The following is a 16,560-nucleotide window of genomic DNA, read 5'->3' on the forward strand; positions in this document are numbered from 1 at the left end:
ATCAGCAATTCTTGATCATGAATGTCATAGTTGTACTCAGCTGAAATTATCTTTCTTGAATAGAATTCCACTGATCTCCACATGTCATCATTCTGTAGCTGAAAGAGAATCTCACACACAGTGAATTCAGATGCATCTGTTTTCAGCTTGGTTTTCTTCTTTGAATCAAAGTGATATATCATCACTTGCTTCATAAATGTCTTCTTTAAGTCATAGCAGAATTTATGAGTCTCTTCTGTGAGAAAGCTGAATGAACTGCTCACTTCTTCACTTCTTCTTCTTTTCTTTCTGAATTGCCTCTTCTCTGACTTCCCACTCTTTAACATGTTAGTTAAACCAAGCATGAGCTTGGAGAACTTGGAAATGAACTGTTGATAGAAGTTAGCAAATTTCAGAAAGACTTGAATATTCTGATGACTCTTGAGCTCTGATCAAGAAATGATTGTGTTCATTCAGACTTTTTCCATTGAGACATCTTCTGACAATACCACATATTTCAGAAAGTCTATCTTCATAACACTGAATCAGCACTTAAATCTCTTGCAATAGAGTCCAGTCTCTTTCAGTGTCTTGAGCACTTTACAAACATGTTCAGTGTGTTCTTTCTCATTCTCAGAGTACATCACAACATCATCCAGATACATCATCACAAAGACATCTAAGTACTTTCTCAGTGTCTTGTTGATGTATGACTGAAATGCTGCTGATGTATTCATAAGTTCAAATGAAACCATCTGATATTCAAACATTTTCAGTGAAGTCTGAAAAGCTGTTTTCCATTCATCTTCCTTTTTTATTCATAAACAATGATACACATTCTTCACATCCAGCTGAATATAGATCTTAGCTTTTCCAATTCAATTCAGAATGTCTTCAATCAGTGGAAGTGAATATTGATTCTTGACTGTCTTTGAATTCAAGTCTCAATAATTCACACACATTCATAACTCTTCATTCTTCTTCTTTGCAAACAGAATGAGTGATTCAGCTGATGATCTGAAGAGTCTGATGAATTCACTTGACAAGATGGAGTTGACATACTCTTGTAAAGTCTCTGTCTCTGTCTCTGAAAGTCAATAAATGAGATCAAACTTTGGCACTGCCCCCAGCAACAACTCAATGTCTAGATCATTCTTTCAGTGAGTGGGCAAGAAAGCATCTTTTGCATCACTAAATGCATCAATCAAATCTTTATAACTGTGTGATATCTGCAGATTCACATTCATGATGATGACTTGTTCACTCTTATGAACTCTCATTACATAGAAGAATTTACCATCATTGACAAGTTCATTTAGAGAAACTGACTTGATTTTTGTCATAGAGTCTAATTCACTCTGTTTACAAAACTCAAGTGACAGATTTCTGAATGAAACAACAGAATCATTATGATGTAGTCAGAAGAGATCTAACATTATGTTCTTAGATATATTAGTAATCAATGCTTGCTTATTAAACATCTGTCAATTATTCATAGTATCTTGTGTCTCAAAGAAAATGTTTGTAATTTCTTCAGATACTAACTTTGAATGATTCTTTTCTGCAGTCTCCATCTCAATGTTCATTTCATGAATCTTTAGACCCAGTCTTACTGCAAGCTTCAGACTTATGATCAGAAAGAAACATAGTGAGTCTGCTGCAGCAGTTCACTTAACTTCTTTTTCTATCTCAGAGTTACAAACTCTGATGGACAATGTGATTGAGGGAACAGTTTGTAGCTCAGACAACTTCAATTATTTGATATTCATTCTATCTACAGACTGCTCTCCAAATTCCTATTTCTTTTTTGACTTGGTGCACTTATTCACATAGTGATCAGTCTCATTACAATTGTAGCAAGCATTCTTATCTGATTTTCCATCTCACTTTGAGTTTGTAAACTGAGAACTGAAGATTCTCTGGTGTTGGTTTTCTTTCTGTTGCAATGAGATTCAGATCTTGTTTCTATAATTCTGATCTTGTGGTTCATGAGCTCAATTTAAATAGAATGGTGTTCCACCATGATTGATATTTGTCTCTCAGATGGATTGTGACTTTGAGTTGAGAGTGAAGCTCTTGACACTGAGTCATAATTGCATTGCAACTGTCTGAATCTCATTCAGTTTCTCTGGGAGATCCTTCTGTTCATCCAGCTTGTTGTGCATAGATTTGTCATATTGCCATAGAAAAAGATGTTTGATGAACTTATTCACACTCTGTGTTTCTTCACCCACTTGTTGTAAATGTTGTTGGAATCATTGCAAGCAGTCAAAGTCTGATTCATCATCTCTTTTATGAAGATGAAAAAGGTTTCTCCAGACTAATTGAGTTCAGTTTTCAGAATCATCCAGTTGTAAAAGTAGAAATTGTTTGAGTTCAGTTCAGATGTTCAGAGTAGAGTTCTGAACTGAGTGTGATTTTCAAAGATCTTTCTCATTATAGTCCAACTCTGTGACTGCATACTTCAGAGTTTCATTGTTGTTCAGACCACTAGCATCTTAAATGAATTCTATTTGAGAGGTAAACTGTTGGTAGGCTGCATAGTTCTTGATCTGATAGTTGATCTTATGTTGTGGAGACTTGATAACTGAACTCTTCTTTGGAGAATTTGGATTAGAGATCAGAACATTAAGTGATTCTGTTTGCTCATGCTTTCTATTCAGAGTTTGTAAACTCTGCTGTAGTTCTTGAATTCTTTTCATGAGATGTATTCACTCTCTTAAGTTTTCAAGAGATTCTGTGTTCTCTGAAGATGATTTCTCAGTCTGGGTTATGCTTTCATTCAGATTTATTGTTGCACTTGATGTCTTGACTAACTCTGATACTGAGAAAAGAGTTGAGAATTCAGTTTGGTCTTGATTGTTCTGTCTTGTGGAAATCATTATTGGGCCACCTGCTTATTTAAGTGGCAAACTGTGAGAATTGAATGGTTGCAGATGACATGGCAATGGCTTACAGTCTTTGTAAATGAGGTTAGATTGGGTGAGAAGTGGTTACAAAGAAATCTAAGCATGAGAGAGAGAGATAACTTATATTGCTACAACAGTATCTAGAGTCTCTAGATATGTTGTCACTGATCTTTGTAAAGAAGTGTCTGTGGCAGATTTTGTGTGTTCAGCTTTGCTAGTGAGATCATGTGATCAGTTATGAGATCTACAAACCCCAGATGTCATGAAGCATGATCATCTAAGCATCAAGAAGGTTTTATGAACCTCTTTTAGATGATGGAATGAATGTAAGAAGGCCACAGCACAGAGTCTTACAAGAAGTTATTTAAAAAGAAAAGAAGAAGAGAGAAAATGAGTAATTTATTTAATTTTCTTATAAAAAAAAACTTATAAATTCTTTGATGACTTAAAGAAGACATTTATAAAGTAAGTAATGATATATTATTTTAGTTCTAAAAAGAAAATTAAACTGAAAATACATACATTTAAATTTATTATATGTGAAATTCTTTTTCAGCTACAAAATAATGACATATGAAGATCAGTAAGATTTTATTTAAGAAACATAAACTAAGTATATATATAACTTCTATAACATTTATAGAGTCATGTACATAAATCTTAATTAAATATAAAGTTTAATATATAACTCTTTTGAAATTAGTTTAAATTTTATTCTATAAAAGTTTATTTCAAACTTTATTTTCTAATAGAGTTACAGTAATAACATTACTATTTTAGTATTGCTTATATAAATTATTAATCAAGAAAAGAATAATAAATTGAGACAACAAATTACATTATATAAAATGTCATCATATGTAACATTGTCAATAACATTATAAAATTCAATGCTGCATAGTTTATTTTTAAGATTAATAAACTATTGCACATTATAATTAACTTTAATAAGTTTTATACTCAGTTATATCAACTTTCTATATCTCTACATTATGAATATTCAATTTTATAGAAAGTATCATTTACTGAAATCAGAATTTTATAAATGTCTCATACAATAATTCAGTTTTCTAAAAAGTATAACTACTTTTTATAAAACTATTGTAAGTATTGCACAATATACTGCATCATATTGCATCACACATGATGTAACACTTATAAATCAATATAAATATGTCATAACTTACATAACTTAAACTCTAAGTTCACAGTGTATAAATAAGATCAAAACTTTCACTGTAAAATATAATTAACAGAACAATTCAACAACTTCTTTAAATATTTATTAACTATTTTTTCTATACTATTGTTTTCTGAACTCTATTATCATTGTTCCCATTATACTCATTCATCAAAATCTTATATATAACTATATACTTATATATTTATATATATATATTTATAGCTATCAGTAAGTATATTCTACTAACTAAGCTTTTGTTGTATGAACTTCTACTGCACATTGACTTACTCACATGCTTTATAAGAAGATAGTTTAGTAAACATCATTATGTTCTGAATGAATTTATGAATTGTTGTTCTGATAATAAATGAATCAAAATTTCAGTCTGCAGAATAAAATATGTCAAAGAACTCTGATTCTGATTAAATTAATTTTAAACTATTTAGTGAAAGAACTTTAGAATTTTCTTTTAATATATATAATTAATAAATGTTAAAGACTTAAATTTATATGTGAGAATATAACATTGTCAAATATAATCAAATTTATATACTATATATTGTCTTATATAACATGTGTATAATATGTATAACTTCTATAACATTTACAGAGTCATATACATAAATCTTGATTAAATATAAAGTTTGATCTATAATTCTTTTGAGATTAGTTCAAATCTTATTCTCTAAAAGTTTATTTCAAACTTTATTTTCTAATAGAGTTACAGCAATAAGATTACCACCATAGTATTACTTGTATAAATTATTAATCAAGGAAAGAATAATAAATGAAGATGGCAAATTACATCATAATATCATATTACATCATATAAGATGTCATCATATATGACATCATTAATATCATCATAAAATTCAATGTTACATAGTTTATTTTCAAGATTAATAAACTATTGCACATTATATTTAATATTAATAAGTTTTATAATCAGTTATATCAACTTTCTATAAATCTATATCATAGATATTCTGATTTATAGAAAGTATTAGCCACTGAAACCAGAATTTATAGAATGTCTCATATAATAATTCAGTTTTCTAAAAGTATAAGTTACTGTATAACTACTTTTTACAAACTATTGCAAGTATTGCATAATATACTGCATCATACTGCATCATACATTACATCACACATGATGTAACAGTTATAAATCAAGACAAATATACCATAACTTACATAACTCAAACTCTAAACTCACAGTCTATAAATAAAATCAAAACTCTCACTGAAAAATGTAATTAACAGAACAATTCAACAACTTCTTTAAATATTCATTAACTACTTCTTCTATACTATTGTTTTCTGAACTCTATTATCACCATTCTCACTCTACTCATTCACCAAAATCTTATACATAACTATATACTTATATATTTATATATATTTATATAGTTATTAGTAAATATATTCTACTAACTAAGCTTTTGTTGTATGAGCTTCTACTGCACATTGACTTGCTCACATTATAGTATTGATATTTTATGATTTTTATTAATAAATTCTGCTAGATTTCAGATGCTGAGTGAAATGACTCAAGAGATAGAATTACTTTGACTATAGTTAAGTAGATATTTAACTATTTACAATACTGAAATAGATAGACACTTCATAATAAATCTGATTTCATTTACTGAATTCATTTTTCATTAGCTAGTTGAGCATTAATATATTGAGAAGTTGTGAAGACTGAGATTTTAAATTATTTTGTAAGAATTATTAAAATTTAAACTGTTCTTGAAGTTCTTAATTAAGCAAGACATGCTATCAGTTTATTATCTAATTCATATGATTATGAAAACTCTGTATGCTTTTTGATTGTGTAGTGGAAAATGATGTTTTATTCTCTCTTTTGCTTTATAGATAATCTTGAGATGCTAACTAACTACTTATCTGACTAACTACTTTGAGAAATATGTATAATGAGAAATTATATTAAGTTCATGTCAAAATCTCAGTTGAAAATTTTATGTCTCTGCAGTCAGTCTAAAAAAACTATGTGATGAAAATACTTATTTAAGAATATAATATTAATTATTGAATTTAAATATAAATTTTAATATTTTATATATTACTTAATAAATTATTTAGCTTTTTAGTACAATTATTTTACAACTTATAATAAAACTTTATTATATCAATATTTATTTAATAATTTAAATAGAAGTTCAAAAATAAAGAAAGTAAAAATAAATATAATATTTATAAATAACTTAATAAAAATGCTGTTTAGACAGAAGTTTAAAAAATTATTAAGTAATTAAGTTTTTTAAATTAAAACTTAATAAATAATACTTTATCATCTTTATTACTTATTAAATTAAAAAAATGTATTGAATAACAGTAGATTATTATATAATCTTTTAGAAAGTTTATATTATTAAATGATCTTAAATTTACTAATATTAAAGATATTCAACAATTTGCATTTTGCATTATCTTTGACTATTCAATAATAGATGATTTTATATAGATCTCACTAGTGTTTTGTTCTAGCAATAGATTGTAGATTGTTTGTCTATAAATAACAACATCAAACTCATCAGAATTTGACTGGTCTTGAATATTACAGATCTCCAATCACATGATCTTCATGCACTCTTTGTTTGTTTGTTAACATTGTACAATGTTGTGTTGAGTTACTAACCCATAACATTATGGTAGCCCACAGATCCAGGATTATGGCCTGCCGTTCAACAGAAGGTCTGAGTGTATGAGGCAAGCGCAATTACCAATTGCATTAGTGAGCATCTAGACAAACAAATAGTCAAAAACATCTCCTACAGGTTTGACAATTGACATTGCAATCATGAGCACCACTCCTTGAGATTTTACTGAGACTTAGCAACAGATAATGCCTTCCTTAGGAGACAACCTTGGACCACTACCCTCTGGTCCAGGATATTCAGTCGCTCATCAACGGGTCGAGCTCGATATTGATTTTCGAAATCGCATTCTGAAGGGCAACACTGAAATCACGATTCACCCCCACCGCAAGGACCTAAAATCCATTCACCTAAATTTTCGTCAAGGTGAATTAAAGCGGGTGGCCATCAACGGCAAAACACCAACAGTTCAATACACTGACCCCTATTTATCCATACGACTCTATGGTGTGCATCAACACCACAAGCTTTCCTCAAAGCTTGGATCACTAGCATCGATTCCTCCTGACTCCGAGCTTACAATCGTCATTCCGAAAACTATCAGGATAGAAGAACTCGATCCACTGTCTCTCGAAGCCCAGACTCAATCATCCTTGAGACCAGGAGGTGCCACAGATGAGCCAACAGATGCACCATCCGCCTTCAAGCCGGGAGATGTTGTGTCCCCCCGGTTCACTGCAATTACCATCAATGTCGAGTTCATAATAGACCGCCCTAGAGATGGCATACAATTTGTTGGTGTTGATATTTGTGATCCCCAATACCCTCATGTCTTCACAACTAATTTTGCCACCATTGGCAAGGGATGCTGCTTGTTTCCTTGCGTCCAGACACTATCCTCACGTTGCACATGGGATATCTCCATAACGTGTGCCCGGACTCTAGGTGATGCCCTTAGTCCCCATACTTGGCAATCCCCATCCGAAGCAAGAAACAATAATGCACATACTACCCCAAAACCTGGATTAAAGCTAAACTCAGAAGACCAGTCAATGGAAATGGTTATTGCTTGTTCAGGGGACCTAACTGATGAAATTATTGACGCGAATGACATAGCTAAGAAAACAGCCTCATTCAGTTGTTCCACCCCATTATCTGCGCTGCAAATTGGGTTTGCTGTTGGGCCATTTGAATATATCAATCTTGCACAATTTCGTGAGAGTGATGAAGATGATCAACTCGGCCAGAATGCTGTCCCTATTCATGCATTTTGTCTTCCAGGACGAGCAAATGAAATCAGGAATACTTGCTTTCCCCTTGCAAAAGCAATTGACTTTATCTCTCTAAACTATGGTTCTTATCCCTTTTCAAGTTACAAATTGTGTTTTATTGATAATGCTGCTCAAAACACATATCCTTATGCTGCACTAGCTGTGTGTAGCAACCGTTTGTTGTTTCCGGATGACATCCTAGACCCATTATATGAATCCACCCGCTGCTTAGTCCATGCTTTGGCTTCTCAGTGGGTAGGCATAAATATAATTCCAAAAGAGCCAACCGACAATTGGGTAATTATCGGTGTGGCGTACTACATTACGGATACCTTTATGAGGAAGTTATGCGGAAATAACGAGTTTCGTTATAGACTCAAGTCTGCGTCAGATCAAATATGCGAACTCGACATTGCTCGCCCTTCGATTTGGGCTATAGGTGCCCTTTTAAACATAGATACTTCTGAACTGGAGCTTGTTTCTTTGAAATCACCCTTGGTGCTCTATATTCTTGAAAGACGGCTTTCCAAGGCTAGCGGGAAAGCCACGGTTTCTCGAATACTGTCTCGCATATTCCTTAACGGCCGAATGGGTGATATGCCAAACAATTCGCTGACCACTACTTATTTTCAGAAACTTTGCGAGAGGTTTGGCCATGTTAAACTTGACTCTTTTTTTCAGCAGTGGATATATGGCGCTGGCTGCCCACGCTTTATTGCAACCCAAAGGTTCAACAAAAAGAAACTGGTTGTGGAAATGATGATACGCCAAGTTCAGTCTGAGATGGTTGCGGCTCGTGATCTTGATGAGTCCACTTTTATGCGGGACGTGAAAGAAGAACTCCAGAGTATTTATGCTGGCAATTTACAGCATGTCTTTACAGGCTCGATGACTATTAGGATACATGAAGCGGATGGGACCCCCTATGAACATATAGTTGAGATTAAGGAAGCAGTCACCAAATTTGACATCCCTTATAACACTAAATACAAACGCCTGAAACGCAACAAAAGACAGAAAGAACGGGTCGCCACATTGTCAGGGATCGATCTCAACTCTGAGCTACAGGATGACACTTTGCTCTATTGCCTGGGTGATGTTCTTCAATCCGAAGAGGAAATGCAGAAATGGAGGCTGGTAGATTGGACAAAGGAAGACGAGGATAGGATGGGCCAAGAGTCTTACGAGTGGATTCGTATGGATGCAGATTTTGAATGGATATGCAAGATGTCTCTGACTATGCCGGGCTATATGTACTTATCCCAGCTACAGCAAGATCGTGATGTCGTTGCACAGCTTGAGGTGAATAACTAACAATGGCTAAAACTTGACTCCTTGACTAACTATTTTAGTCAATTCAATACATGGCTGCCCAACGAGAACACCCATTAATATCAACTATATTTGTGCGGACCTTGATGGATAAGAGATATTTTTATGGTATTCGGACCGCTGCCGCGCAGGCATTGGTGAAACACGCAAAAGAAGACGTAGATTGGATAGGCTTGTTTCACCTTGAGAACGCTTTCCAAGAGCTGTTCTGTCTACATAATTCTCCGATGACACGATCAAATGACTTCTCAGATCTCGCCTCTTATGTTTTGCAAATCTCGATACCGCAGGCCATTTCCAATGTGAAAAACAAAGATGGGAAGGCTCCACTGAGAGTCCAAAAATTTCTTTATGAAAAATTAAAATTCAACGATAACTCCAGCAATAAGGTACCAACTGCTCTACCCTGCAGTCTACTTGTTTTACTAACATAATATTATTAGTTCTCAGATTGCCAATATGTCGCTACACTTATGCAGTCTATTGTTAAAGCTTTACTAAGCGAAGGAGAAGTACAGGGTTCCGGTTTGCATATTGGTTTAGACCAAGAAATAGAGCTGCAGGCGGAGAGCCGACTTAGGCTAGAGCTAATTGAAGAGATCAACCGATATAAGCGGATGGATGAATGGGCAAGTTCCTTCCAAAATATATATACGCGAACTGCAATTGATTGTCTACGCCGATTGATGAAAAATGGTGCAATTGATGTCGATTTGACCCAGTTTCTTCCATATACTCGTTTGGGCACTTTTGACATGCTTCGGCTAGACGCTTTTAGGGCATTACTTGAGCTGGGCATTTTCAAGCATCCGGAACTTCTCAGATGGCTACTCTACACGATGTCAACCGATTCTTCAGCCTGGATACGCCAAGAGCTATTCAGAGCGTTCGCAAGGAGTCTAGCCAATGTTGCGTTCGGCAAAGAAAGCGATGAGAATGAAGTATCTTTGACTAGTCACCTTGTGATTGAACAAGAGTCTTCTACAAATGCACGAGAGGCAAAGCTTGCTCGCAAGCAAACTATACCTGGTGCACTCGATGCCTTAAAAAATGAACTTTCAGGCAACGCAGCTTTAAGGGATGCTATATGGTCAGCATGCAATTCTCGTCAAACCAGTCTTAATGAATTGAACGATCTTCTCTGTGTTTGTTCGATTCTGTACGAGCCCATCGATCAAATGATAATTAGACTAAAGTATTCAAAGTATTGGAGAGCTGAGCATCTGGGTAATGTATGTGCCGATGTCGAGCCCAGATTCGTAGTAGAATGAGCTAACTGGGAACGCTATCAGGGCAAGATGCGGTTTTCGAAATCGGGTCAATATCGCACCGACCTTTCAGGCAGATCCAAACATTCTCCTATTCACAATAGCAACCACGGAGTAGACAAAAGAAAGCGAAATGATTCACATTCAACATCGGCAAGCCGAAAAATCACACTTAAAGTGCCCAAGCTCGCACTATTGCCATCTCCTTCCGATCCCGCAACTTCTTTTCAAACAGGGTCAGCAACTAAGCTGAAACTGAGAGTCAAGGTTCCCACCAACTCTAACACGTCTCCAATGTAGCTTTTAAACATTACATTTAATATTATTTTCACGAGGGCAAGCTGCTGATACCATTGAGTTGGTTTATACGGCGTACATTGGGCCATTAAGCAGTATTGACATGAAAATTCATAAGCGACTCCAAGCTACCACCGATATAACAATGCAGGATGAATTTCAGGCGAAAACAGCGCCTATTTATAGGTCGTTGATAATCGATTCTAACCATCAACATAGTCGATCGGTTCCACAAATCTCTATTAGGGGCTGTAGATTCATGCGTTCAAATGATGCCTATCCTACTTTCCGCATTTTTCAACGGTCCGAGATGCGCTCGAGTGCCTAAATTTACATCAGTTACCAAAGGTTTACATAGATAGCTGCGTGAGACAGGCGATATACTTCTAGCATAACAACCGAGTTTCCACGAATCACCTACTCCAATCGTGCATGAGACGATGAAAGTTTCTAAGTCATGGATTTTACTCTTACCACCATACCAAGCCGGCCTTTTTCTCCACCAGCTTTCTCCTCAATTGCTTCATCAAGCACGATATTCATGAACACCTATAACACGGTTAGAATCATAAGAGTAAATTCAAAGCCGAGAGTTGAAGACATCATAGCCACGAAGTACGCCAATAACTTTACGGTTCCCATTGATCTGGACGAACAAACGCTTTTCCATATACTACCAGTAAAAGTATAATTAATCAATGGTTCAAGCGTTGTCCGTTATGCTAATCATACCTTCTTTAGCTCGGGCTGAGCTTGAGGCATATTGAATGACCTTCAAAGAGTTGGTGAGTAAAATAGAAACCTTTCGCAATCGGTGATTTGATGAGCTGGATATTCAGTTTTGCCATGAAGAATTTAGGTAAGTATGGCACGGAGTACGGAGAGGTACTCTCATCATCTCAGACGCGTGCCGTTAAGATTCTTTAGCACGAATTTAGTGTTTTGAGCTAACCCATTTAGGTAATTCAGACAGAACCTGACCAGCACAGTGTCAGAGCTGATTTTCATCATATTTGCAAAAAGTTGAGTATTGTCATATAAATTTAAGAATTGTGAATCAGATTCATGTCATGCATGTTGAATTTGCTATTCTGAGAATTTAATATAATGTTTTTTTATATAGACTTTATTTATAATTATATTTAAATTTATTATAAAGCTTCTGTGAGAATATTTGATTCTCAAATATAATCAAATTTATATACTACATATTGTCTTATATATCATGTGTATAACATGTATAACATCTATAACATTTATGGAGCCATATACATAAGTCTTGATTAAATATAAAGCTTGAACTAAAGTTTGATCTATAACCCTTTTGGGATTAGTTCAAACTTTAATATATAAAAGTTTATTTCAAACTCTATTTTCTAAAAGAGTTACAGCAATAAGATTACTACATAGTATTGCTTAAATAAATTATTAATCAAGAAAAGAATAATAAATTGAGATGGTAAATTACATCATAATATGATATTACATTATATAACATGTCATTATATATGACATCATCAATATCATCACAAAATTCAATATTGCAAAGTTTATTTTCAAGATTAATAAACTATTGCATATTATAATCATCTTTAACAAGATTTATAATGAGTTATACCAACTTTCTATATCTCTACATCATAGATATTCAGATTTATAGAAAGTATCAGTCACTGAAATCAGAATTCATAAAATGTCTCATATAATAATTCAGTTTTCTAAAAAGTATAACTACTTTTTACAAAACTATTGTAAGTATTGCACAATATACTGCATCATACTACATCATACATTGCATCACACATGATGTAACACTTATAAATCAAGATAAATATGCCATAACTTACATAACTTAAACTCTAAGATCACAGTCTATAAATAAGATCAAAATCTCCACTGCAAAATGTAATTAACAGAACATAATTAACAGAACAATTCAACAACTTCTTTAAATATTTATTAACTACTTCTTCTATATTATTGTTTTCTGAACTCTATTATCACTGTTCTCACCCTACTCATTCACCAAAATCTTATATATAACTATATACTTATATATTTATATATATTTATATAGTTATTAGTAAGTATATTCTACTAACTAAGCTTTTGTTGTATGAGCTTCTACTGCACATTGACTTGCTCACAGATTATGAGCCCAGCTTATTAAGCTTATTAATCATAACTTGTCTTGATAAAATTGATTTAGTAAAGCTTAACAGTTCTGAGAATTATATATCTTGATCAATCAGAACTAAATCTACTTTGATCAAAGAAGACTTATATTCTTCTATTGAAAATGAGTCCAATACTCAGAAGATTTAAAAGATCTGACACTTATCAATCTTCTATGTGAAGATGGATCTTTTCTTCATATTAAAGATATGCCCAATGCAAAAAGAGCTTGGGAAAAGTTGCAAGAGTTATATAATTTCAAAGACTTTACTACAGAATTTCTCTTATTAAAAGAGCTATTCAATACTTCTCTAGAGAACTTTGACTCTATGAAAGAATACTTAAACAGAGTTAAGACTTTGATGGATGACTTAAAGAGTAAAGAAATTGTTTTACCAAGTCAAGTTATTATTGCTTGAATTTTGAACCATTTGAATGCAGAATATGAGAATTTCATTGCAAATGTTATTCAAACTTTGAGAAAAGATTCTCATTCTTATACCATTGAGAATTTATTCTCTGATCTCATTGATCAGGCAAGAGGAAAAGAACAAAGCAATATTTTACATATCAATGGAAAAGAAAACAAAAAGAATTCAAAACATTCTTATAAAAAACTTTCAAATGGAAAATACTGTCAGTACTGCAAATTAACAAGTCATATGACTGACAAATGCTTCTTTCTCTTTTCAGATAAAGCTCCAAAGAATTGGAAAGTTTGGAAGAATAAAAAACAACAAAACTCTTTCAAAAAGCAAAACAAAAAGCAGGAAGCTTTATTATTATTATTATTATTCTTCATTATAGTCTTGTGCAGTCTGAGACTATGAAGACTACCTGCAAGCTGTCTTGCAGAATTTAACTAAGTTACAAAAACAATGATCAGAGACATGATCATAGACAAATTAACAAATGAAAAACATACAAAAGTGTCAGGGCAGTGATTTATGTCTTTTCTCCACAGAAATTTGAAAACAAATAATGAGATTGTAAGTGAGATCTTTAAAGATACTCAGTCTGTTTCATTCAGAAGTCATTATTATTATTATTATTATTCATTATAGTCTTGTGCAGTCTGAGTCTATGAAAACTACCTGCAAGCTGTCTTGCAGAATTTAACTAAGTTAAAAAAACAATGATCAGAGACATGATCATAGATAAATTAATAAATGAAAAACATACAAGAGTGTCAGAGCAGTGATTTATGTCTTTTCTTCACAGAAATTTGAAAACAAATAATGAGATTGTAAGTGAGATCTTTAAAGATGCTCAGTCTGTTTCATTTAGAAGTCATTTTCTGATGACTATTTCAGTTTGTTTGAGAAACTTTTTCATCCATTTCAAATTTAATTTAGTGTTAAATAAAAATTCAAGTGACAGTTGTGAAATTTTAAACTCTTTCAAACACTGTTGTCTGTCATTCTTTAGACTTAAACAATTCATGAGCAAATGTTTTGGTGTTTCTTTGCAGTCACAGTGTCTGCAAATTTCCTATCATGATTTGATAGTCTTATTAAGTAAGAACCAAAGTAATCATGACTCAATTTCAACTGAATAATTATTGACCAAATCTGTTTGAGAAATGAAAGTGAAGAAGCTTTTCACTTTGATTTTGAATTAAATTGAGAGTAGTGATTTACATCACTTTCATTTTTAAAGATGTGTTTCAGTCATTCAAGCATTGTCATTTCTTTAATTTATCTCTTGATGTAAGCAAAAGAAATATACTTTTCAGCACAGTTTTGTCTCAATTCAGTTGCTTTCTTTGCAGCAATATCAGCTTCTTCATTATCAAAAATGCTCATGTGAACTGAAACTCAGTGAAGATGACACTTAATGTCTGTAGACTTAAGTTGTTTAGCAATTTTTCTAATTGATTCAATGTAGAACAGTTCAGCTTTCATATTCTGTGCATTGAGTATCTGAATAACAGCTTGACTGCCAGAAAACACTCATAGTTCTGAAAAGATTCTTGAATTTAAAAGAGTTAAAGCATTGAAGAAAGTCTTTTCAATTGCAAAGAGTTCAGCATCAAACACTTTCATATGTTTGCTCAATCTTCAAGAATATCTTTGATTTATTTCTGAAATATAAAGATCTGCATCAGTAGTCAGATTTTCTGACTGTGAACCATCTGAATACATGGTCAAAGAGTCTTTTAAATTGAGAAGAAGTTGTTGATGATTTTTCTTTGTAAGTATCTTCTCTACTGAATCAATTTAAATGTCAATGATTTCATTTAAACTTGAACTTCAAGATTTATTCCATTCTGAATTTACTGTTTCAATCTTCACAGAAGGAATCTGATCTGAGATTATAGAACATAGTTTGAACAAGTGACTTAAATATTTTTTAATTCTTTTTGTTCTTTTTCTCTTTCTTTTTCCAGATGTTTGTTCAACATGATCTAGAGTCCACTCATTCTGATTTCAGTCCAGAAATTTTCTCCAGTTCAACTCAATTTCATTAAATGTGGAGAAAAACTTGAAGAAACTCTTGTTCTGATTGCATGTTTTTCTGACAGTTTCAACAATCTGAAAGCATAGTTTCTACACAGCTTATTGAATCTCACTTTGGGTGGAGGAATAGCAGCTTTAATTTTCATAGCATAGATTAAAGAGATTCTGAAAGCTTCTAAAATCTTTCTTAAAGCTGAATTCTGAAGTCTTTCAAACTTGTGAAGTAGACTCTTTTGACCATTCCACCAAACTGAAACTCCAAAATCAGTAACAGAAGTGATGCAAGCCATGTACAGTTGTCTCATTGCTTGAAAAGTAAGATCTTTTTCTGTATTTAGAAGTCTTATTATCTGATTTAAGATTCTTTCAGCTGATGCAATTTTGATTTCCACATGTCTTTTGAAAGTGAGTTGATTGTCAAACCAGATTCTCAACCATCTGGGCAACTTCAAATCCAAACAAATCTTCATCAATCTATTCACTGACACAAAGTCAAATGCTTCTTTAATGTAAATAAAAAGAGCTGAAGTCATCAATTTCTTAGCTTTGGCAAGTTGAATGTCATGAGTGAGATTTAAAGCAGCATCAATTGCAGAACACTGTTTCTTTTCATCAAACTGATCAAAGTACAAGAGATCAGTAGTAGTTGCCCAGAAACTGAGTCTAGTGGCTATCACTCTTTCCATCACTTTGCCCAAACAATTCAGAAGTGAAATGATTCTGTAAGACTTGGGAATAGAACCATTTCTGTTTGGTTTCTTCAAAATGACTTCAGCAGCTTGTCTTCAGACATCAGAATGATAGTTCTTCTCAAACAGACTCTTATAGAGTTGAAACAATCTATCTTTAAAAACTGAATAGATTTTCTGTAAGATCAGAAAAGAGATTCCATCTGAACCAGATGCACTAACTTTTGAACCACTGAAGACTGATCTTTTAATTTCAATCTCAGTGATTTGCTGCCATTCCCACTTCTCACTCTCATGATATTCAGACCAATTGATTGATGGATATTCAGATGGTTTTCTGAAAAGAGTACTGATGAAAGCATTGCATTTCTCATCAA

At 33.0% G+C, this 16,560-nt stretch overlaps 2 protein-coding genes across 2 annotated transcripts; one reads left to right on the top strand and one right to left on the bottom strand.

Moving 5' to 3' along the window:
• Positions 1 to 6,940: 6,940 nt before the first annotated feature.
• On the top strand, positions 6,941 to 10,863 carry taf2 (Transcription initiation factor TFIID subunit 2; the record flags this gene model as incomplete). Its single annotated transcript, XM_049250512.1, has 4 exons — positions 6,941 to 9,265; positions 9,316 to 9,684; positions 9,739 to 10,527; positions 10,588 to 10,863. 4 exons carry the CDS (start codon positions 6,941 to 6,943, stop codon positions 10,861 to 10,863), a joined length of 3,759 nt encoding a protein of 1,252 aa, XP_049110872.1.
• Positions 10,864 to 11,157: 294 nt separating this feature from the next.
• SMG1 (Serine/threonine-protein kinase smg1) lies at positions 11,158 to 11,622 on the bottom strand (the record flags this gene model as incomplete). The annotated part of the gene is made up of 5 exons (XM_049250513.1): positions 11,158 to 11,184; positions 11,245 to 11,277; positions 11,335 to 11,409; positions 11,462 to 11,533; positions 11,593 to 11,622. The coding sequence occupies 5 exons, from the start codon at positions 11,620 to 11,622 to the stop codon at positions 11,158 to 11,160; spliced, it is 237 nt and encodes a 78-aa protein (XP_049110873.1).
• Between the last annotated feature and the right edge of the window lie 4,938 nt (positions 11,623 to 16,560).

The sequence above is a fragment of the Ophidiomyces ophidiicola genome (genome assembly GCF_022830035.1).
Source record: "Ophidiomyces ophidiicola strain CBS 122913 chromosome Unknown scaffold_3, whole genome shotgun sequence".
Taxonomy (NCBI): Eukaryota; Fungi; Ascomycota; class Eurotiomycetes; order Onygenales; family Onygenaceae; genus Ophidiomyces; species Ophidiomyces ophidiicola.